General features: G+C 45.7%; 1 protein-coding gene across 1 annotated transcript in view; it reads left to right on the plus strand.

Moving 5' to 3' along the window:
• Window positions 1-22,965, plus strand: part of GCN1 (GCN1 activator of EIF2AK4) — an 87,585-nt gene that overhangs the window by 7,296 nt on the left and 57,324 nt on the right. The window contains exons 6-23 of the mRNA XM_087705643.1: window positions 1,060-1,158; window positions 1,852-1,986; window positions 2,167-2,235; window positions 3,251-3,359; window positions 4,297-4,371; window positions 6,887-7,015; window positions 10,161-10,211; window positions 10,481-10,579; window positions 11,872-12,045; window positions 13,010-13,162; window positions 14,138-14,230; window positions 16,236-16,311; window positions 17,201-17,360; window positions 17,559-17,748; window positions 17,846-17,973; window positions 19,779-19,957; window positions 21,095-21,188; window positions 22,765-22,878. Coding sequence (XP_087561769.1) covers window positions 1,060-1,158; window positions 1,852-1,986; window positions 2,167-2,235; window positions 3,251-3,359; window positions 4,297-4,371; window positions 6,887-7,015; window positions 10,161-10,211; window positions 10,481-10,579; window positions 11,872-12,045; window positions 13,010-13,162; window positions 14,138-14,230; window positions 16,236-16,311; window positions 17,201-17,360; window positions 17,559-17,748; window positions 17,846-17,973; window positions 19,779-19,957; window positions 21,095-21,188; window positions 22,765-22,878 — 2,127 coding nt within the window. The remainder of the gene's footprint in view (window positions 1-1,059; window positions 1,159-1,851; window positions 1,987-2,166; window positions 2,236-3,250; window positions 3,360-4,296; window positions 4,372-6,886; window positions 7,016-10,160; window positions 10,212-10,480; window positions 10,580-11,871; window positions 12,046-13,009; window positions 13,163-14,137; window positions 14,231-16,235; window positions 16,312-17,200; window positions 17,361-17,558; window positions 17,749-17,845; window positions 17,974-19,778; window positions 19,958-21,094; window positions 21,189-22,764; window positions 22,879-22,965) is intronic.

Below are 22,965 nucleotides of genomic sequence, written 5' to 3' on the forward strand. Positions count from 1 at the left end.
CAGAGCTTGTAGGTCTGCATATATTCTCCCCTCATTAGAGAGATTGCCAGGGAGGGCAGACAATGTTTATCTAGGCTTTCTCCTCCAGGACACTACCCAGCTACCACATTTGCAGTGGCAAAGTTCTGTGCGGCTGCAATGTCCATAAGAAAAAAATTGGCTACAGAAGTATAGCACCATCTTGTACCAATTATCTGGACATACCTCTAACAATCTTTGCACCATTATGTTATTATCCACTTTTAATGTCAATACTTTTTAATTATATTTTAATGTTAGTATTTTTAATATAGTGTAAAGACAAATGTATTTTGCTGGTCTTTGACTGTAATAAAGATCTTACTTACTTACTATTTGTTTGTCTAACATATACAAGATAACAAGTATACCGTATTTTTCCGGAGTATAAGACGCACCTTTTTCCCCTCAAAAAAGAGGCTGAAAATCTGGGTGTGTCTTATACACTGAATACAGCATTTTTGGCCTCCTGAAACCCCAACCCCTTTGCAAAAATGGATGTGCAGAGGGTTTGAGAAGCTTTCAGAGTGATTCTGGGGGCTGGGGAGGGCAGAAATGAGCAAAAAACTGGCTGTTTTTTGCTCAGTTTCACCCCCCCCCAGCCCCCAGGAGCACTCTATAAGCCTCCTAAAGGCTATGCATGCCTTTAAAAAAAACAGGCCTATTTTTGCAAGAAATGGGCTGTTTTGGGGAGGTCTGCAGAGTGCAAAAAGTTTTTTTTTTAATTTGCCTCTTCAAAACCTTGGTGCGTCTTATACTCTGAAAAATACGGTGAGTTTTGCCCCGTTTTATTAATTTCTTTGTTAGTTTGTTTGTCTAACATGTACAAGATAACAAGTATAGACATGAACATAAATATTAACAAAGTCGTTTTGAGGGTAGGAGTTGAAACAATTTACGTCCAGGTTGCGAGGGGTCTGTAAATATTTTCACGGCCCTGAAAATATTTTTTGGCTGCTGACCAGCAGTGTCCGCAAGCTAGAAACGGATCAAGGATGGTCAGCGATATGAAATGATCCCTTTACTTGTCTTTATTAACAGGTGGAAGTTCAGTGTTTCCTGCTGCTGGAGATCCTGGGTGGCTCCCGCAAACCTGTGGTGAATGGGGCCGTGAAGAAGTTGAACAGACTCTGGAAAGAGGTGAAGTTACATTTTCTGCAAAAAGCACCCGGGGTTCAGAGTTTTCTGCCCATCTTGTCTCTTCCGGATGTGTTGAGATTGGGTATCTTGACCAGGCTTAGAAGAAACCATGATCCAATACATTGAGACAGTGTTTTCAACCCTGACAACTGGAAGATGTTTGACTTCCAACTCCATATGTTGGAAGACTCCATAGGAAGACCTGGTTCTGCCAGCGGGCGTGGGGAACCCAGAGCGGGACGGAGCCCATTAAATGGCTCGTGTAAATGTCTGATTTTATTATATTAATTTATTATTAGTGATATCATTATATTAAAGGTAAAAGTTCCCCCACTCATGCATGCTGTTCGTTTCAATCTTACATTATGATATTACCATTAGTTACCGTATTTTTGGAGTATAAGACGCAGCCGAGTATAAGACGCACCAAGATTTTGAAGAGGCAAATTAAAAAAAAAAGTTTTTGCACTCTGCAGACCTCCCAAAACGGCTCATTTTTTGCAAAAACGGGCCCGTTTCCCCCCCCCCCAAAAAGGCATGAATAGCCTTTAGGAGTCTCGTAGAGTGCTCCTGGAGGGAGTGTCCCCCCCCAAAATGAGCAAAACCAGCCCATTTCTTTTTCAAAACAGCTTGTTTTCCCTCATTTCTGCCTCCTCAGTCCTCAATATATATATATTTTTCTTTTGACCTCAGAATCCCGGGCTGGTGGATCAATACCTCTCCATAATTCTCCATTTGGAAGCCAATCAGGGATATGCAATCATGCTGGGCCTGCTTGTCCAGTTCTGCACCACCCAGAAAGATCTCAGCACCATCAACAAACACAAGGTAAGTTTTTGGGGTTTTTTTAAAGGCCATTTGGTGTTGGAGAAAGATAACGGCTGCTTAGCAAAAGGCGAGCAGACTGTGTAAGGTTGGTGAATTTCATAGCGAACCTGCATTCTCTGACCTACTATGAAGTGGTGTGTGTTGTTACATATCAATATCTTGACTATTTTCATTATTCAGACTGCCCTGCTTGATTTCTATGTGAAGACCATCCTGATGAGCAAGACCAAGCCTCAGGAGCACGTCCTGGTGAGAAAGAAATCCCTCAAAAGTTCCCAAACTATCTATCTTCTATCTACCTTTCATCCATCCATCTATCTTCTATCTATCTTCTATCTATCTTCTATCTACCTATCATCCATCCATCTTCTATCTATCTTCTATCTACCTATCATCCATCCATCCATCCATCCATCCATCCATCCATCCATCCATCCATCTTCTATCTACCTATCATCCATCCATCTATTTATCTTCTATCTATCGTTTATCTACCAATCATCCATCCATCTTCTATCTACCTATCATCCATCTATCTATCTATCTATCTATCTATCTATCTATCTATCTATCTATCTATCTATCTATCTATCTATCTATCTATCTATCATCTATCTATCTACCTATCATCTATATCTATCTATCTATCTATCTATCTATCTATCTATCTATCTATCTATCATCTATCTATCTATCTATCTATTTATCTATCTATCATCTATCTATCTATCTATCTATCTATCTATCTATCTATCTATCTATCTATTTATCTATCTATCTGCCAATCATCCATCCATCCATCCATCCATCCATCCATCCATCCATCTATCTATCTATCTATCTATCTATCTATCTTCTATCTACCAATCATCCATCCATCTTCTATCTACCAATCATCCATCCTTCTATCTTCTATCTACCTATCATCCATCCATCTTCTATCTACCAATCATCCATCCATCCATCCATCCATCCATCCATCCATCCATCCATCCATCCATCCATCCATCCATCTATCTATCTATCTATCTATCTATCTTCTATCTACCAATCATCCATCCTTCTATCTACCTATCATCCATCCATCTATCCATCTCAAGATGGACTCAGCCTTCTGTCCTTCCGGGGTGGGTAAAAATGAGGACTCAGATTGTTGGGGACAATAGGCTGCTGACTCTGTAAACCTGTATATCTGTGAAGCACCGTAAAGCGGTATATAAGTCTTTAGTGCTGTTGCTATTTTAGCGGTGCTGGTTCCTTGCAGGACAATTGTGCGCCTCTGCTCCGGTATGTGTCTCATTCCGAATTCAAGGACCTCATGTTGCCAGCTTTGCAGAAATCTCTCTTAAGGAGCTCGGAGAACGCCATTGAAAGTGAGTGATTGAGGGAATCATATGTAACAGGGGTCGCCAACCTTTCGGACCTCAGGGGCCACTAAATTCATAATTTTAAATCCCACAGACCACTAATATGATCTGCCTAATGAATGGCTGGGTGGGCATGGCTAGGTGGTCATGTGACTGGGTGGGCGTGGCCAACTCGATGTCACTCACATCAAGCCAGCTCCTCGCCTGCCCTCCTGGGCTCCTTTAAGGCCCCAACAGGGAGCAGTTGCTGGAGCTAAGCAGCCCCCAGGAGAAAGAGTTGGCAAAACAGCTCAGTTCAAATTGGATCTGACCGAGAAGGAGGCTCAGCAGAAGCACCTCACTGAGGACTAGGAGCATAGGCTTTCCAAGCAGAGGAAAGACCTGAGGGAGTGCAAGGCTAGGTGCCGGCGCCTGGAGGCTTAGCGAGCTGAGATGGTCAGCCAGTTCCAGGCCAGGATGCAGCCCCACTGGAACAAGGCCCTCCGGCTCTTCGCCACCAGCGGCTCTTCCTTCCAGCCTTCACCCAAAGCCCCCCACCAGGAGGCCGAAGCAGACCCCAAGTGGGAATTTCTGCCCCCCTCCGACCTGCATAAAAAGACCTCGAAGGGGGAGATTCTCTGCAGCAACACAAGCGTTCATTGCACGCGTCCCTCCCAGGGGCCATAGTTCGTTCCAGACTGCTTTTGCTGCAACCACTAATCCTTAGTAAAAGTACCTATCCCTTCAGCCAAAGGGAGTCGAGGGTCTTTCTTTCCTAGGGACCTAGCTGGGACAAGCCTGACCATTGCATGCCAGCAGTTCCAGAAAGCCCCCATTTTATTTTTCTGTTGGTACCTCCGTAGCCGTGAATGCAAAATTGGCTGCAGTGGTTGGTTTTGGTGTGGCTGTTGGCAAGCCTGAAAGCCTTTGGACTGAACATGCGTCTTCTTTTTCTTTTCTTTAGCAATTTCTTGCTTACTGGCGTCTGTCACTCTCGATCTCAGCCAGTATGCTCTGGACATCGTGAAAGGGTTAGCCAGTAAGTGATTTTTGTTTACATATATGTTCCTTTTAGGCAAGATTCTCTCTAGTGCAGTGTTTCTCAACCTTGGCGGCTTGAAGATGTCCGGACTTCAACTCCCAGAATTCCCCAGCCAGCATTCGCTGGCTGGGGAATTCTGGGAGTTGAAGTCCGGACATCTTCAAGTTGCCATGGTTGAGAAACACTGTTGTAGCAGGAGAGAATCTCGTTTTCTGGGCTTTTCTCTCCCCCCCGCCAGGTGGTTGGGGGTTGGCGGGCCTTGATGGGGACTCTATGCCACTTTTCTTAACTTTGGCTACTTGAAGATGGGTGGACTTCAACTGGGGAATTCTGGGAGTTGAAGTCCGGACATCTTCAAGTGGCCAAGGTTGAGAAACACTGCTCTTAGTGTGTCTACCTTCTTAACCTCAGCCTCTCATTATTGTGGGTTTTCCTGTTGTGTTAGAATTCCAATAGGAGAGAATGCAGGTCTCGACTTGACAACCACAACTGAGCTCCAAATTTCCATCCACTAAGCGAGGCGGCTGTTAAGTGAGCTTTGCCCCATTTTGCAACCTTTCTTGCCACTGTTGTTTTTTTTTTATTATAAAATTTTATTAACCATTTCCATAACATATAATCACATGTAAATTATTACCTAGACAATATCATGTTATAAGAGAGGACAATATACATGTGCAATCATCTTGCTTTAAAATCAAGCCTAGTATACTTCCCCCCCCCCCGAACCCCCACAACCTACCCCCCCCTGACTTCCCAGAACCCTTACACGGCATAGATATTTAACATCCACAGTCTAAGATATATTGATAAAAAATAAAAATAAGAAGTTAATAACATCTTTACGTTGAACTTAGCTCCTCCTTGCTAAACTAACTTTAGACAATTTAAATCATTCCTGATCTTAAGCATAGGCTATCTGGAATTTCTTAGTCCCATATTTATTTTGAATATAATCAATCCATTTTTTCCAGTCTCGTTTCTATCTCTCATTTGAATGTCTTGCCACCGTTGTTAAACGAATTACTGCTGTTAAATTAGTAACACCAATTTGTTCGGTGGATCTGGCTTCCTCGTTGACGTGGCTTGTCGTAGGGCCACGAAACAGGATCCCATGATCATGAGACCCTGGGGATGTTGCAACAGTCGTGAGGTGTGAGAAATGCTCCCTTGGCTGTGGAGGAAACGGGGGAAGGGCAAAGTCAGGTGGGGCAGGGCAGAGGAGAGGTAGAACAAGGGAGAGGGGGGGTTCAGATGAAGACCAAGTCCTACCCTGTCCTCATCCTAGGGAATAGGGAAGAACGCAGAAGAGAGCAACGGGGGTTGCGTGGCTTACGAGAAAGGAAAGGGCCCCATCTCCCTTCACAAGGCACACCTGGGGATGGAGTTTAAAGGAGAGGCAGTTGGGAGGGGCATTTGTCGGGAATGAACATTGAGTTCGCCTAGCATAGAGTTGTGGCCTGCATTCCTGGTGTTCTTTCCGACTGTTTGAAATAGTTACAACTTTCTGGGTGTTTATATCCTCTTGCTGGAATTATCCATCGCTCCTGGAACTCATTTCTTGCCCTGCTGGAGTGATTAATTGCTGTCATTCTGCTTACAGAGTTTGGACTGCAGGTTTGGGGAAGAGGGACGTTGGGAGCACAGTTGGTGCCAATAAAGAGACTCACACCAGTTCTGTGCCTTTGTGCCAAGCCACAGGTCATCATAATATAAGTCACTTTTTCCCAGTGATGTAACTCTGAACGGTCACTTAAATGAAGCGTTGTACGTTGAACATTATCTGTATTTCCATTTTTAAAATTTCTTGCCCTTCCTTGAAACAGTGGCCGTCTTCGTGGCCTCCAAGTACATTGAAAACTTACCTTTCCATTGGTCATGTAACAAATGGTTGTAAATGGAGGCATACCTGTACAGGACTCTGGTATAACGATGATTCCAGGGGACAGGAACTACTGTATTTTTTGGAGTATAAGACACACCAAGATTTTGAAGAGGCAGGTTTTTTAAAAAAAAAGAGTTTGCACCCTGCAGACCTCTCAAAAATGGGCTGGCCCGTTTTTGTCAAAAAAAAAGGGCATGCATAGCCTTTAGGAGGCTTGTAGAGTGCTCCAGGGGGGGGGAGCAAAAAATGGCCCGCTTTTTGCTCTTTTTTGCCCTTCCCAGCCCCCAGGCGCACTCTGGAAGCCTCCTAAAGACTATGCACGGCCATTTTGGTGATGGGGGCGGGGTTTTGGAAGGCCAAAACATGCTGCATTCAGTGTATAAGACGCACCCAGATTTTCACCCTATTTTTTGAGCTAAAAAGGTGCGTCTTATACTCCGAAAAATATGGTACCTCTGAGGAAGGATCCCTGGGAAGATCCACAGGCAGAATGGAGTGATTTTAGAGACCATCTCTGGCCTGTGGCCTCTGGACAGTTCTTTTCCATTCGGCATTTCCTCATTCTCTTGTACTTCTTCCCCAAAAGAAAGCCCTAGTCTTCTAACGGCTCCTGTGCTTGCTTTTTAGGCCAGTTGAAATCCAACAGTGCTCACCTGATGGACAAGGCCGTCATTGCCCTAAAGAATTTGGCTCTGCAGTGCAGTGACCCGTCCACCGTGGAGGCCTTTGGGAAGCACCTCTTCGCCATTTTGGGAGGTCAGTAATTCTTTTTTGGGGAGAAAAGGGCTTTGTCAGGCTCCGGAAACAAAGACCCATTGTGATTTTCTCAAGCAGGGCAGTGGTGGGATACGACCGGTACACCCCGGTACGGGCATACCGGTGCCTGCTGGTAGCATCAGGTACTGTTCCGGTATGGTGCTCTGGAGGGCCCGCCCGCCCGCCCTCCTTACCTGTATTTGAGCCGATTGGGGATTTCGCGCACACGCACGGAGCATACGGTGCCTACGCAATGCTCCGTCAAGCAGCTAAAGCGGGTGGTACGTACACATGCGTGCGCTGTGCACGTGGTGGATGTCGGAGCCCCGTTGCAGTGTACCGGTTGCAGCGGGATCCGGGACCCACCACTGAAGCAGGGAAGCACCTGTAGACAGAATCTTGCCAAACCAGAGCAAACTGCTACCTGCACAAAGCATATCCTCTGGGAACTATTAAGGAGAGGCTGTCTTCACCTCCTTTCTCATACACAAATTCTCTGAATTGAGTTGTTTTTGTCAGAAATGTAATCTTCCCTCTTGGAAAACTGGCCCGCTACACAGTTGCCTCTTCGTTGGTTTCATTCTTTCTTTCTCCTCTTCTGCCAAGCGAGGCAGAGAGTTGCTTACATCAAGGCGGGGCGGTGATGGTGGCGTCCATCCTTGACAATTTTAGGACTTGTAGACTTTAATTCCCAGAATTCCCCAGCCAGCTATGCTGTCTGAGGAATTCTGGAAGTTGAAGTCTATAAATCTTTTTTTAAAATAAATTAAAATTCATTTATTATTAAAATATTGGACAAAGTGCGACCATCCTGGCGTTAACTCCACCACGCATACTAACGTAAAAAAAAAAGATGATATAGAAATAACATTGTCTTCTTACATTAATTATAGTATATCTCTATCTTCTACTCAATATAATTTATATTTACATATATTACATCACATTCCAAGTTCATAAATCCTAATTATTTCTTGTTTCAACTTCTACCCCTCGTTTCCCGTCATTGGTACATACTAACGTAAAAAACAGATGATATACATATAACATTGTCTTCTTACATTGCATTGCTAGTTATAGTATACTTACATCTCTCTCTCTCTCTCTCTCTCTCTCTCTCTCTCTCTCTCTCTCTCTCTCTCTCTCTCTCTCTCTCTCTCTCTCTCTCTCTATATATATATATATATATATATATATATATATATATATATATATATATATATATATTTATCTATCTATCTTCTACTCAATATACTCATATTTACATATATTACATCACATTCCAAGTTCATAAATCCTAATTATTTCTTGTTTCAACGTCTACCCCTCGATTCCCATCATTGGTACATACTAACGTAAAAAACAGATGATATACATATAACATTATCTTCTTGCATTGCATTGCTAGTTATAGTATACTTACATCTATATCTATATCTCTCTATCTTATCTATCCATCCATCCATCCATCCATCCATCCATCCATCCATCCATCCATCTATCTTCTACTCAATATACTCATATATATTTACATATATTACATCACATTCCAAGTTCATAAATCCTAATTATTTCTTGTTCCAACTTCTGTCTCTCGTTTCCCCTCATTGGTAAAATCTGTTCCATGTACCATGATATTCTGATTCTCCTTTGTTTTTTTAATTCTAGCGTCAATTTGTCTCATGTCTGCACAGACAAATATTTCCTTTATCATCCCACTTTCTAAAAGTATATTTTCATTTTTCCATCGTGGGGCGTATTCCATCCTTGCTGCCGTTATGATATGTAAAATTAAACATATTGACCCTTTACTGAATTTTCCTGTTGTGATTCCTAATAAGAATAACTCTGGTTTAAATTCTGACCGTTGTCCAGTGGTGGGTTTCAAAAATTGTTCGAACCTACTCTGTGGGTGTGGCCTCCTTTCTGGGAGTGGCTTGCTGCCCATGTGACCGGATGGGAGTGGCTTGCCATCCATGTGACCGGATATGAAGATGCCGATGACACTTGTCAGAACCACCTTAAATTACCTCACACACAGCACTGGCATGCAGAAGAATATGATGTAAACTTGTTTTTTAAAAGGCATCTTTGGTTTGCGTTAAAACAACTTCAACACACGCAACGTTCTGATTGCACCACAAACGCAGTAGTCATCCTTACCTTTCACAGAGGCACTGAGTTTTATAAATAGGAGCATGATAGTGTAGAATAATCCTATCCAAGGACCAGTGGTGGGTTTCAAAAATTTTTGGAACTTCTTCTGTAGGTGTGGCCTGCTTTCCGGGTCCACTGGTGGAACCTCTTCTAACCGGTTCGGTAGATTTGACGAACCGGTTCTACTGAATAGGTGCGAACTGGTAGGAACCCACCTCTGCCGTTGTCCAATCATTTCTCCCAACCACCTCTGGATACCTTGCCAGAATTCTTTCGCTTTTTTTGCATGTCCACCACAGGTGGTTGTATGTACCCAGTATTTGATTACATTTCCAGCCATTCGGGATTACATTGCTGAACATTTTGGCCAATTTTGCCGGTGGAAGGTGCCACCTGTAAAACATTTTGTATAGATTCTCCTTGTGTGCTGTAGTCATAATTAGTTTTCTATTTTTATCCCACAATTTTTGAAGTCCATACATCTTAAAAGCCCAGGATTAAATGGTTCCACCACAAAACCGCGGTAGACTAAAGCGCGCTCGACGAAAGCGCGTACGTGACATCATCACAGCGCGACGAAAACAGCACGCTGTGAGCGGGAAACTTAAAATTAACGCGTAAATCTAAACCTAACCCCCCCAAACCTAACCCTAAGCCTAACCCTAAGCCTAACCCTAAACCTAACCCTAAACCTAACCCTTAACCTAACGCTAACCCTTAACCTAAACCTAAACCTAACCCTAATGCTTAACGTAACCCTAAACCTAACCCTAACCCTAAACCTAACCCTTACCTTTATGTGAATCGGCTTGCTTTAAAAGCGCTTTTTAAAGCGCCCTTTTTCTTTCTTGTCGCGCTGCTGATGACGTCACGTACGCGCTTTAATCGGGCGCGCTTTAGTGGGCCGCGGTTTTGACGTGCCACGGATCAAATAGCCTAGAATTATTTCTTTAAACTCCGTGTTAACCTCACAACTCCATTTTGACAGGTGCGGAAGGAAAGTTGACGGTGGTGGCTCAAAAAATCAGCGTCCTCTCAGGTAAAGTTCTTAGCCGATTGTAGAGAATGGAATGAATGCCGATGCGGCCTGGGCCCGTGTTTGATTCATCGGCACGGTTTTAGGCTTGTAGATTTTTTTTCTGGCAGTTGTTTTCCTGGAGAAGGGAAAGGGAAGGGAAAGGTTTGGAGGTTGGCTCGGGATCCGTTTCGAGGCGGAGCGTTTTGTCTTTTGCCGGCTGCAGAGCTGTTGCTATGTTTTAATGATTGAAGGAAAATTGAATTTGAGGTGTGGCATCTCGTTCCTTTCAGGGATTGGTAGTTGCAGCCATCATGCTGTCTCGGGGGCATCCAATCAAGTTCTCAGTGGGACCATGGTTGAGCTCTTCATCCCCTTCCTTCAGCAGGAAGGTAAGAACATTTTTGGCAATTCTTTCAAAGATAACCTCCGCCACACAAAAACCAAAAAAAACCACTATTCTGGCTGTGGGATTTCTAGCAAGCCGAGCTTTTACTGGAGTCAAATCTAGTAAGCTTTTGGCTAAGACTCCCTTCCTTCCTTCCTTCCCTCCCTCCCTCCCTTCCTTCCTTCCTTCCCTCCCTCCCTCCCTCCCTCCCTCCCTCCCTATCCCAGTTATGCCCTTTCCTTCCCTCCTCTTCTCTTTCTCCTTCTTTCCTTCCCTCCTCTTTCTCCTTCTTTCCTTCCCTCCTCTTCTCTTTCTCCTTTCCCTCTCCTCTTTCCTTCCTTCCCTTCCTCCCTCTCTCCTCTTCTCTTTCTCCTTCCTTCCTTCCCTTCCCATCTCTTAACTTCTCTTAACTTCTCTTAACTTCTCTTCTCTTTCTCCTTCTTTCCTTCCCTCTCTTCTCTTTCTCCTTCCTTCCTTCCCTCTCTCCTCTTCCCTTTCTCCTTCCTTTTCTTCTCTCCTCTCCTCTTCCCTTTCCTTCTCTTAACTTCTCTTCTCTTTCTCCTTCCTTCCCTCCCTCCCTCCCTCCCTCCCTCCCTATCCCAGTTATGCCCTTTCCTTCCCTCCTCTTCTCTTTCTCCTTCTTTCCTTCCCTCCTCTTCTCTTTCTCCTTCTTTCCTTCCCTCCTCTTCTCTTTCTCCTTCTTTCCTTCCCTCCTCTTCTCTTTCTCCTTCTTTCCCTCTCCTCTTTCCTTCCTTCCCTTCCTCCCTCTCTCCTCTTCTCTTTCTCCTTCCTTCCTTCCCTTCCCTTCTCTTAACTTCTCTTAACTTCTCTTAACTTCTCTTCTCTTTCTCCTTCTTTCCTTCCCTCTCTTCTCTTTCTCCTTCCTTCCCTCTCCTCTTTCCTTCCTTCCCTCCCTCCCTCTCTCCTCTTCTCTTTCTCCTTCCTTCCTTTCCTCTCTCCTCTTCTCTTTTTCCTTCCTTCCTTCCCTTCTCTTCTCTTAACTTCTCTTTCTCCTTCCTTCCTTCCCTCTCTCCTCTTCCCTTTCTCCTTCCTTTTCTTCTCTTCTCTCCTCTTCCCTTCCCTTCTCTTAACTTCTCTTCTCTTTCTCCTTCCTTCCTTCCCTCTCTCCTCTTCTGGGGTGGGATATAAACAAAACAAAATACAATTGGTTTTCCTACACATTGCAGTGAGTTTGGTCTACACCTGGTTCGTGGTGTTCCTTCCCATGCTATAATTCTATGGTACCGCATTTTCTTTCTTTTCTCCCTCTCTAAAGAGCGCTTTCTCTTTTTGCAGTCCACGAAGGCACTCTGGTACATGCCATTTCCATCCTTGCTCTCTGGTGCGGCCGATTTGTCACGGAAGTCCCCAAAACGCTGGTGGAATGGTTCAAGAAAGCATTCAGCCTTAAGGCCTGCACGTCTGCTGTCAGGCATGCCTATCTCCAGTGTATGCTGGCTTCCTTCAAAGGTGAGAAAGAGGGGTGGGCCATCTTTGAGAAGCCAGACAGGTGTGTTCTGGCCGAGGCTTCCCAAGAGCATGAAACAAACTCCTGGTCCCAACAAAAAACCCTTTGATTAATTGACTGTGAATTCTGCTCATTCACATCCAGCAAAGTCTTTCAAGGGAGGATTTACGGTCACAGACCTTATCTGGCTTGGAGAGCTGCCAGGCCGAGATCTGCAGAACTTGGGAAGGAGCCTCGGAGAGTCTTGAACTAATGAAGCAAACGAATTATCTCCTGCAAACTCCACTCCCCTTTCACTCCTCTTTTATTCCCTCTGGGAGGGGCCATTCACTGTCCACCTGTGGCCTCACTCCCAAGTCGACCCCTGTCCTTTAGCTGTTCTCTTTGTCTGGCAACTCTGTGCATGCGCACACTGGGAACAGGCTCCAGCTGTTCTTCTGCCTCACTGATGTCTGACTCCGAAGGCAGCTGATAACTGTCAGACGGCCCTGGCCCGCTCTCTGCCTCCGACACAGAGCCCTCGTCAGAGCCTTCCCCAGACTCCAGGACTGCATGCACGCAGCAGCCAGCTGCTCTTCTGTGTTTTGCTGCACACGTGTGCGGTACAGCTGGTCTTCGCGCCTGCGCACGCCAGAACCCAGAAGAGAGCAGCTGGCCAGTGCACATGCACGCAATGGAACAGTATGCTCCCTCCCATATTTGGACATACCAGGTGCTTTGACATAACACTTAATCATTTCCTTGGCTCAGCTGACAAAGGAGGAGAGCTTGTGGCTTAGAGGTTAATACAACTGCCTAATATGTAAAAACAGCCCAGGTTCAAATCACAGCAAGGGTATGGCTAGCTGATGAGAGCTAAATAGCTTGAAATAGATCTATACTAGTCTCCCTTCATTTATTTATCAGCAAAAATGCAGTGTGTGTGTGCGCGTTAATCCCTGAATATATAATTTTCTGCTTCTGTAGGCAATGTCCTCCTACAAGGTGCAGAAATGCTGCCCTTACTGATCCAGACCGTGGAGAAAGCAGGAGCTCAGAGCACCCAGATTCCTCTGGTGACGGAAGGTGTCGCCGCAGCTTTGCTAATGTGTAGACTTTCGGTAGCTGATGCGCAAATAGGTAAGATCCCCCCGCAGTGAAACGGAAGCTGCTTTCGGCTGTTTTCAGCAGAGTTCTATTTCCTTTAGGCTAATGAATTATTAGGCACGATTCGAAGGACTTAATTGTGTAATTGGCCCACACTCTCTCCCCACTTCAGTGCCAAGATTTTTTTCAAGATCTGACTTTAAAGATCTGAAAAGTCAGCAGTTACAGCAGTTCGAATCCCTAGCGCCGCTTAACGGAATGAGCGCCCGCGACTTGTCCCAGCTTCTGCCAACCTAGCAGTTCGAAAGCACGTAAAAAATGCAAGTAGAAAAATAGGGGCCACCTTTGGTGGGAAGGGAACAGCGTTCCGTGCGCCTTCGGTGTTGAGTCATGCCGGCCACATGACCACGGAGACGCCTTCGGACAGCGCTGGCTCTTCGGCTTTGAAACGGAGATGAGCACCGCCCCCTAGAGTCGTGAACGAGTAGCTAGGGGAACCTTTATCTTTTAATACCACTAAACTCAGAAAAATGCAACCCCAGGTTGCCATAAAACAAATCACAATTTTCTCAACAATAGCAGACTAATAATAAGAGAGAGAGAGAGAGAGAGACAGACAGACAAAATCACACAATTGAGGCATAATCTTGTATACCCTCTAGAATCAACTCACCTAGTATTCTGGCCTCCACCATGACGCAGAATTGTGATACCTAATTCCTCCTCTTTGACATTTTATCTCTCCCTGTAATATTGATCAATTAAAAGTTATTTCTGGCGACCAACAGCAGTTAGTACTAACCAGATTTCGCCTTACCTGGAGGGTTTGAAATCCGTTTCTGGTTAGCCTTATTTATAACAATAATAAAGGGTGGGATGCAAATTAAATAAATCAACTGATTTGCTCAGGTTGCCTTACAGAAGGCGTGATACCAGTTAAGCATAGGGTGAACTATCAGCTCAGTCAGTAAAAAAAATAAATCCTTTTTTTAATCCTGCACTTTTCAGAAAACAAACTGAACAGCTTATGGCATCTTATATTGGATGAGAAAAAACAGATCTTCACTTCTGAGAAATTCCTGCAGTCTGCTTCAGAGGAAGGTAAGAAGGAGTAGGGGGTAGGAGTAGAGTAGAGTAGAGTGGAATAGGAAGTGTATCTACAAACAACATACTGATAAGTCATAGAGCATAAATCATCAGATATAGTCACAAATCTTCTATATATATAAAAATGGCTGTGTGTGTGTATGTGTGTGTGTTTGAATGTGTATGTATGTTCCAGCTTAACTCTGGAACATCTCAAGCAATTTCAACCAAACTTGGTACACGGATTGCCGTATTTTTCGGAGTATAAGACTCAGCGGGTATAAGACGCACTAAGGTTTTGAAGAGGCAAATTAAAAAAAAAATTCTTTGCACTCTGCAAACCTCCCAAAAATGGCCCATTTTTCATGAAAACGAGCCCGTTTTTTTTTTAAAGGGCATGAATAGCCCTAAGGAGGCTTGTAGAGTGTTGGGGGGGGGGCAAAAACGAGCAAAAAATGGCCCATTTTTGTCAAAAAAGGGCATTAGGAAGCTTATAGAGTGCTGGGTGCTTGAGGGGGGGGGATTGAGCAAAAAAAAAGGCCCATTTTGTGCTCATTTCTGTCCTCCCCAGCCTCTAGGAGCTCTCTGAAAGCCTCTTACAAGCTATGCATGGCCATTTTGGTGAAGGGGGTAGAGTTTCAGGAGGCAAAAAATTATCAGTGTATAAAACACCCAGATTTTCAGCCTCTTTTTTGAGGGAAAAAGGTGGTCTTATACTCCGAAAAATACGGTATACTTGTTTTCTTGTATATGTTAGACAAACAAATAAATAAATAAATAAAACGGGGCACCTTCTGGAAACATACTGTGGTGGGTAAGACACCCCTAACACTCCTCAGGATATGTGTTTTGTTAAGATACAGCCTGTTGTGCTGTAAAACGGCTTCTACTGTACTGCCTTAAAATGACTTCTACTGTACAGAGCTGTGGAGTTGCAATGGTAATGGCTTCACAGTACTCCACAAGGGAGTCCCTCTGGTTACATTAGAAATTGCGGCAACGTTCATGGAAGGCGGATTGGGACAAATAAATACTCAGGCAGCGCCCGGTTATCAGCCAGTCATAAGTTATAAACAACAAGGGATAAATCATAAGATACTTATAGGGGAAGGTAGTAGGAAAGATGAGGAGAATGAGATGAGAAAGAGGTGAAGGATAATAGCAAAACAGCCCTACTACACAATATCTTTAGGTATAAGACAGTGCCGAGGGAGAGTAGAGTAATGGCACGGAGAGGAAAAACTATCTTTGTGTCTAGTTGTCTTGGCATGTCGTGCCCTGGAGCAGTGAAGTGAGACATTGAAATAGTTTATGCCAGGATGTGAAGGGTCTGTAGCTACTTTCTCAGCCCTCTTTCCGGCAGAAACAAAACCAGTTTATTACCTGTGATAAATTTCACCTTTACCAACTCTGGAATTCGGCAAAACGGTTTTATCGTTTGTTTTAACAACTGACTTGTTACGGACACCAAAGGTCAGATATGTTGCTCTTCCTTGGATAGTTCTTTTCCTTATTAAAACCACTGGAGATCTGTGATCCTTGAAAAGGAGGGAATGACACGCCTCGGCTGCCTGTGTCTGCCAGCTTTCTGACTCAGTCTGAGCTAGGACAGACGTGTTTCTAATTTCTCTCACCTTCCTGAATTCTCCTCAGCGACAGAGACCGGTTAGCAAATCTACCTCGGCTGGCTCCCGGTTTTGGCCCGTGGAGCCGCTGAGGTCATTACAGCGTGAAGAGCTTTCAGCTTGACCCTGTAGGGTACTTTTTCATCCACATTTTGGAGAGCGATTCTTATAAATTCCGGCCACTCACTCATGCTGCGTATTCTATATCATTAACTTGGGCAACTTTGGGATGTGTGGACTTCAACTCCCAGAATTCCCCAGTCCTGGGGATGGGGATTTCCTGATATAGAAGATATCCACAAATAGCCTTCAATTTAGAACTGGTCACTTAGCAAGCATTTGGAGGGTTGCAACTGATTTCCATACACTGAAGGTCTGTTTTCCACTCACTGCAGTCATGTGTACAGTTCTTCAATTGACCGAACGCCTTCTCTTAGACCACGAATGTCGGCTACCTGGAGCTAAAATCCAGTAAGTAGATCTTAGCGTGCTTTTATTGCCTATATCTCACACAGGTTGGGTATATCTAAGAGCTGTGGTGGCGCAGTGATTAGAATGCAGTACTGCAGGCCACTTCTGCTGAGTGCCAGCAGTTCGGCAGTTCGATTCTCACCAGCTCGAAGTTGACCTCGGAAGGATGGAAGGGCTGAGTCGACCTGGATCCCTGTCAGGATCAAACTCCAGGCTGTGGGCAGAGTGTGCTTGCCATTCTACACTTTTGGGCTGACTTAGGCTTCCCGAGAGCATGAAGCCAACTCCTGTTCCTGACAAAAAAAACGTTTATTAATTGACTGTGAATTCTGCTCATTCACCTCCAGCAAAGTCTTTTAAGGGAGGATTTACGGTCACAGACCTTATCTGGCTTGGAGAGCTGCCAGGCCGATATCTGCAAAATTTGGCAAGGAGCCTCGGAGAGTCGCGAGCCAATTAAGCAAACGAATGGTCTCCTGCAAACTCCACTCCCATTTCGCTCCTCTTTTATTTCTTCTGGGAGGGGCCATTCACCGTCCACCTGTGCCTTTACTTCTGAGTCGGCCCTTGTTCCTTAGCTGTTTCCTCCTCCTGGCAGCTTGTGCGCATGTGCACACTGGGATTAGTCTCTAGCTGTTGTTCTGCCCCACTGCTCTCCAACTTCGAAGGCAGCTGATAACTGTCGGGTGGCCGTCGACGCAGAGCCTTCCTTGGACTCCAGGACTGGCCCATGTTCCTCCCCAACCTCCTCACTGTCCGAGTCTGCCAGCAGCTCCACTGGCGGGCCACAACCACTTTAACCACTGAACTACCAGGCCTCTTCCGTTGCCACCTATTTTCATTTACTTCCTGTTTGTCTCCTCATATTTTGAACTCTTCTCACTTCCAGGCAGTATTACAAAGCCTTGACCGCCGTCCTCCTCAGCCGTTCCTGGAGCGTCCGGAGGCTCGCTCAGCAGACTGTGAGGAAACTCCTCTCTTTGCCAAGAGGATTCAAGTTAGCCTGTGGGCTCTTAGAAGAGCTAAAAGTGGTCCTCGTTTCACACAAGGTAAAAACCCCTGCCTTCGTAGCTAACTTAGCGAGGACAGCCCTATTGCACTGTAAGCCAAGAAAAGCTACACAGGGGTGTGCTCACCTCACTTTTTAACTTGTGACCTGAATATATAAGTGTTTTTTTTTTACACTTATCATTCTACTTTCCAAAACGTTTTGACCCTCAAATTACAATCGGGCGCTTCATTGTTAGGTGCTCCCCCCTGAGGCCTTGGTAACCGAATCTGGAGAGTTGTCGGAACAGGGCAAAACGTACATCCCTCCGCGCATCCTCCAGGAAGCCTTGTGCGTCATCGCCTGTGGGCCAGGGATGGAAGGAGAGCCGGAGGAGAAGGAAAAGCTGGTCTTGGAAATGCTGCTCGTCAGCAGTCATCCTTCTTTGGGTGAGCGGAGGGGGGGAGATCGTACCTGGATGTGTGGAAGAAGGGCATTGGGTGGGCTTTGGGAGAAGCTCCTGACCTCGGTTTCTCCCTTTCCTAGTCGCCAGACAACCTGGCCTTTGGCCTGCCCTCCTGATCAAGATGAAACTGGACCCTGTTGACTTCATCACCAAGCATCTGGAAAAAATCTTTGACCGCATCATCGTCCCTCAGAGCCCAATGAATCAGGTGACTGAATTTGTCTCGGGGGGAATGGGATGGAACGGGATTTGGTTTTGATTTACTTTATTGTCATTGTACATATAGACACGGTTACCCATACAACAAAATGCACACAACACTCAAGAGAACCAGGCCCAACACACACGAACAATCCCCACACCCTCCAAAAAATTCCCCGCCTTAAACCACCCAAGCATCCACACAACAGAACACGTAACACTGTCCAATAGCTCACTGATGGCGGCCCCTTAGTTCATTGTTGAGTGACATTATAGTGTTGTAGAAAATGACAGGACACACAAGCCAGCTCTTCAGAGAAGGAAGAATTTATTTGCGCAGGTTCAGAATAAATGGCCTGAACGATGAGTGAAATTCAGGAACTTCCTCATATAGTTTATCACTTTCAGCTAAAGCCACCTGTTAGTTTTGGAAACACCCCTCAAGATTTGCCCTTGAGTTACAGAAAGTATGTCTACAAGATGTCACAATACATAGGTCAGCCAACAGACATACATAGCTCGTATTTTGAGGAACTAACAATATGTATCTACCAAACAGATTAACAGCCAGCAAATGGGCTAAAATAGATGTTTTGCTTCAGCATATTTCATGTGCAGACTTCCTTCTAACCCGTGTCTAACCGCACTATGTCCTAAAAGCAAACCTTGCAATTTCTATATGAACAGTTAAAGCTTAATATCAAGAAACCCTAGTTTGGTTCAGGCTTGAGGCCTACTTTGGTTCAGCCTGCCACCTTAGTAGCTCTGGGATAAAAGCTATTCGGAAGACGTGTGATCCGAGTTTTAATTGTTCTGTTATCTTCTGCCAGAAGGCAACAGTCTAAAAAGATTGTAAGCGGGATGGGAAGAGTCTGTGAGAATGTTATGCAACTTCCTTGAACAGCGAGATGCGAAGATGTCGTCCAGGGCTGGTAGCTGGAGCCCAGTAATATTCTGGCCAGTTTTAATGATTCTCTGGAGAGCCTTTTTGTCTGCTGCCGAGCTGCTCTCATATCATGCAAGAATGCCGTATGTCAGGACACTCTCAATGGTGCTGCGATAGTAGGACAGAAGTAGATGCGGAGATAGATTTATCCTCCTGAGCATTCTCAGGAAGTGCAGCCTCTTCTGTGCCTTCCTCGCAAGGATGTTAGCATTTGTGGTCCATGAGAAAGTGGGATTCCTGGGAAGGAGGGGGTGGATTCCAGAGGAGGAAGAGGCAACTCATCCCAGATGTCAGGTGTGAGAGAAAGAGGGTGAAGACAGCTCCTCCTCAAGAGGATTATAGATGCAGAGAGTAGAGCCTTTAGTCTGGCAAGACTCTGTCTGCAGGAGGGAAACAATAAAGAACTCAGTTTGGAAGAATCGGTATGCGTCATTTTTGGTTTGGGGCCTGACACATGTTGCCTAAGGAATCCTGGGAGTTGAAGTCCACACCTGGTGGCTGAAGAATTCCATTCCAGAGAAGGAAGAGGCAGCTTAGCTCAGATATTATATGTGAGAGAAAGAGGGTGAAGACGGCTCCTCCTTAAGAGTTTCCAGAGTATATTGTAGATGCAGAGAGTACAGCCTTCAGTTTGGCAAGATTGTGTCTAAAGGGAGTGAGACAATAAAGAACGGAGCTTGAAAGACCTAACAAGGAAAGGCTTCCAACAAAGTTCACACTTTTGTGCCCAGACTTGGTCTGATGACAGTTGTGGCTTGCAATGTGTAAATCCAGAACAAATGTCGCAAAGCATCAATATTGTAAGTTTAATTTTTCATGAGACAAGACCGAAGACTCAGTGTTCTTCTCTCTTTCCCCTCTGGTAGTCCTCTCTGAATGCGGTTGGCTTGCTCTCAGTCCTTCTACCTGCCAAAGTCCTCCCTCAGCTGATCAGCACCATTTCCGCCTCTTTGGAAAACCCAGCCCTGTGTCTCGTGACTCAAGAAGAATTCGCGATCATGAGGATGCCAGATGGGGAACTCTACGACAAGTCTATCTTGCACAGGTGAGCAGGAACCCTTTGCAGGTTTATATGTGGCAGGATACGGTGGAATCAGTGGTGGGTTTGTCGCCCCGTTGCTACCGGTACGGTGTGCACCGGGCGGGCGTTCTAGTCGTCCCACTCCACCTCCCCTCTGGGCGTCCCACTCCTCCTCCCCTCCGGATGTCCCACTCCACCTCCCCTCCAGGTGCCCCACTCCTCCTCCCCTCCGGATGTCCCACTCCACCTCCCCTCCAGGTGCCCCACTCCTCCTCCCCTCCGGATGTCCACTCCTCCTCCCCTCCGGGCGTCCCACTCCTCCTCCCCTCTGGGTGTCCCACTCCTCCTCCCCTCCGGGTGTCCCACTCCACCTCCCCCCCGGGCGTCCCACTCCACCTCCCCTCCGGGCGTCCCACTCCACCTCCCCTCCGGGCATCCCACTCCTCCCCTTTGGGCGCCCCACTCCACCTCCCCTCCGGGCGTCCCACTCCACCTCCCCTCCGGGCGTCCCAGTCCTCCTCCCCTCCGGGCGTCCCACTCCAGCTCCCCTCCGGGCGTCCCACTCCAGCTCCCCTCCGGGCGTCCCACTCCAGCTCCCTCCGGGCGTCCCACTCCAGCTCCCCTCCGGGCGTCCCACTCCTCCTCCCCTCCGACACCCAGCTGCTTGTCTGAGGTCGTGCAGGCGCCACATGCTGTGCCCGTGTGCACAATTGCCCGGTTGCTTCAAAAACCAGTAAAGAACGTGGGTGAGTCCCTGTGGGTTACGGTGGCTGCCGCTGCCGGCTACTACCGGTACGTCCGTACCGGCTGGAACCTACCACTGGGTGGAATGGCCATCAGGTGTGAAAGACAGCTCCTCCTTAAAAGTCCGCAGAGTATATTGTAGATGGAGGGAGTGGAGCTTGGCAAGAGTCCGTCTATAGGAGTGAAACAATATAGGAACTCAGCTTGGAAGAATCGCTGTGCGTCAACAGTGAAGAGAATTTGAGCTCCTTGCAGGGAAGAAAGCAACAGAGGCCAGAACCCCCCCTCCCCCAATTCCTCAGCTAGCAGGGCTTAGTTCCAGCCCCTGGGTTGGGGTGGCCCCAAGGACATTCTTATGCCCTTGAGTGTGTTTATTGATCCACATATTTAAAAAGGCGACGTCTCCTCTCTTTTCAGTGCCCAGCAGGATAGCCTGAAAAAGGCCAACATGAAGAGGGAGAACAAAGCCTACTCTTTTAAGGAGCAGATCATTGAACTGGAGCTCAAGGAGGTATAGTCTGGTCAGCTGATGGAGAGATAAACGGTGTGTGTGGTGGGTTCCTGCCAGTTCTAACCTCTTCTATAGAAGAGGTTCCACAAATCTACGGTGCCGTTTAGAACCGGTTCCAGCTCCCCGCCCCCCCCCCCCCGCCCGTCCGCACATCATCAAGATGAAGAGCAAGAGGAGGAATTCTGGGAGTTAAAGTCCACAAGTCTTAAAGCTGTTAACTTTGAACACCCCTGGGTTTTTTTTTCTAAAGGGTGAGGGGTGCAAGGGTCTTGTAACTTGACAGCTTTAAGACTTGCACACTTCAATGCCAGAGTTCCTAAGCCAACATGACTGGAGGAGGAATTCTGGGAGTTGAAGTCCACAAGTCTTAAAGCTGTCAACTTTGAACACCCCTGAGGTTTTTTTTCTGAAAGGGTTAGAGGTGCAAGGGTGTTGTAAGTTGATAGCTTTAAGACTTGCATGCTTCAAATGCCAGAGTTTTTGAGCCAACATTTTGGTTGCTAAGCAAGAGGGTTGTTAAATGAGTTTCACCACATTTTACAAGTTGGCTGTGCCCACCCAGTCACATGGCTGGCAAGCCACTCCCACCAGGTCACATGGCCGGCAAGCCATTCCCACAAAGCAGGCCACACCTACAGAAGAGGTTCTAAAAAATGTTGAAACCCACTACTGGTGTGTGTGTGTCTGTTTGTCTGTCTGTCGCTGGTCTGGGATTGATCTGGATTCAAAAACATAAAGAACGGTTATAGGAATTGGGGATGACTGTGAAGTTAAAAGAAAGAGAAGAATTGGATTTTTATAAAATACGGAATAGAATTTACAAGCAGCTACGAAACAGAAGCCAAAACAGGAATTCTCTTTTTCTAAACTAGTATTGAATAAAAAAATAACCAAAGTTATAATTACTATCAAACCTAAAGTATTGACCATAATGTAAATATAAGGGTGATATGAACAATTAACATTATTACAATTGTTAGTACAACTGTTATTACACTACAGGTGTTAAAACCGATAGGAAAGCAACGTAGAATAAGCTAAAGCTAAAATGTATGCCGATACGGAAGGCTGTAAAACTATTTGTCTTGTTTTTTTCCTGTATTTGTTGTTTTCCCCCCTGTTTTTAAAGGTAAAAATGTTTAATAAAAAATATTTTTTTTAAAGAAGGGAATTGGGTATTTCTAGTTTAAGGAAAGGAAGGACTAGGGGAGACATGATAGCAGTCTTCCAGTATCTCAGGGGCTGCCACAAAGAAGAGGGGGTCAAGCTATTCTCCAAGGCACCTGTGGGCAGGACAAGAAGCAATGGGTGGAAACTAATCAAGGAGAGAAGCAACCTAGAAGTATAGAGAAACTTCCTAACAAGTATGGACAATTAAACAGTGGAACAACTTGCATCCAGAAGTTGTGGAATTTTTAAAGAAGAGATCGGGCCACCGTTTGTCTGAAACGATCTAGGGTTTCCTGCCTGAGCAAGGGGGTTGGACTAGATGACCTCCGAGGTCCCTTCAAATTCCGTATTCTTGACTACAAGATCTTGCCTCCCTGTTGGCGAACTAAATGGCCGTCCATTGCAGGAGATCAAGAAGAAGAAAGGAATCAAGGAAGAGATTCAGCTCACGAGTAAACAGAAGGAGATGTTGACTGCCCAGCTGGAGAAGGAATCTCAGATGAGGAAGCAATTGAAAGAGGTAATTCAGAGTCTTATTTTTTGTTTTGTTTTTAAGGAACACTTAAGAAAAGTAGAAAGGGGGGAGGGAGAAAAAAGAGTTAACTGG

The sequence above is a fragment of the Thamnophis sirtalis genome, unplaced genomic scaffold (assembly GCF_051295495.1).
Source record: "Thamnophis sirtalis isolate CommonGarterSnake01/CBP01778 unplaced genomic scaffold, rThaSir2_p1.2 scaffold_2, whole genome shotgun sequence".
Taxonomy (NCBI): domain Eukaryota; kingdom Metazoa; phylum Chordata; class Lepidosauria; order Squamata; family Natricidae; genus Thamnophis; species Thamnophis sirtalis.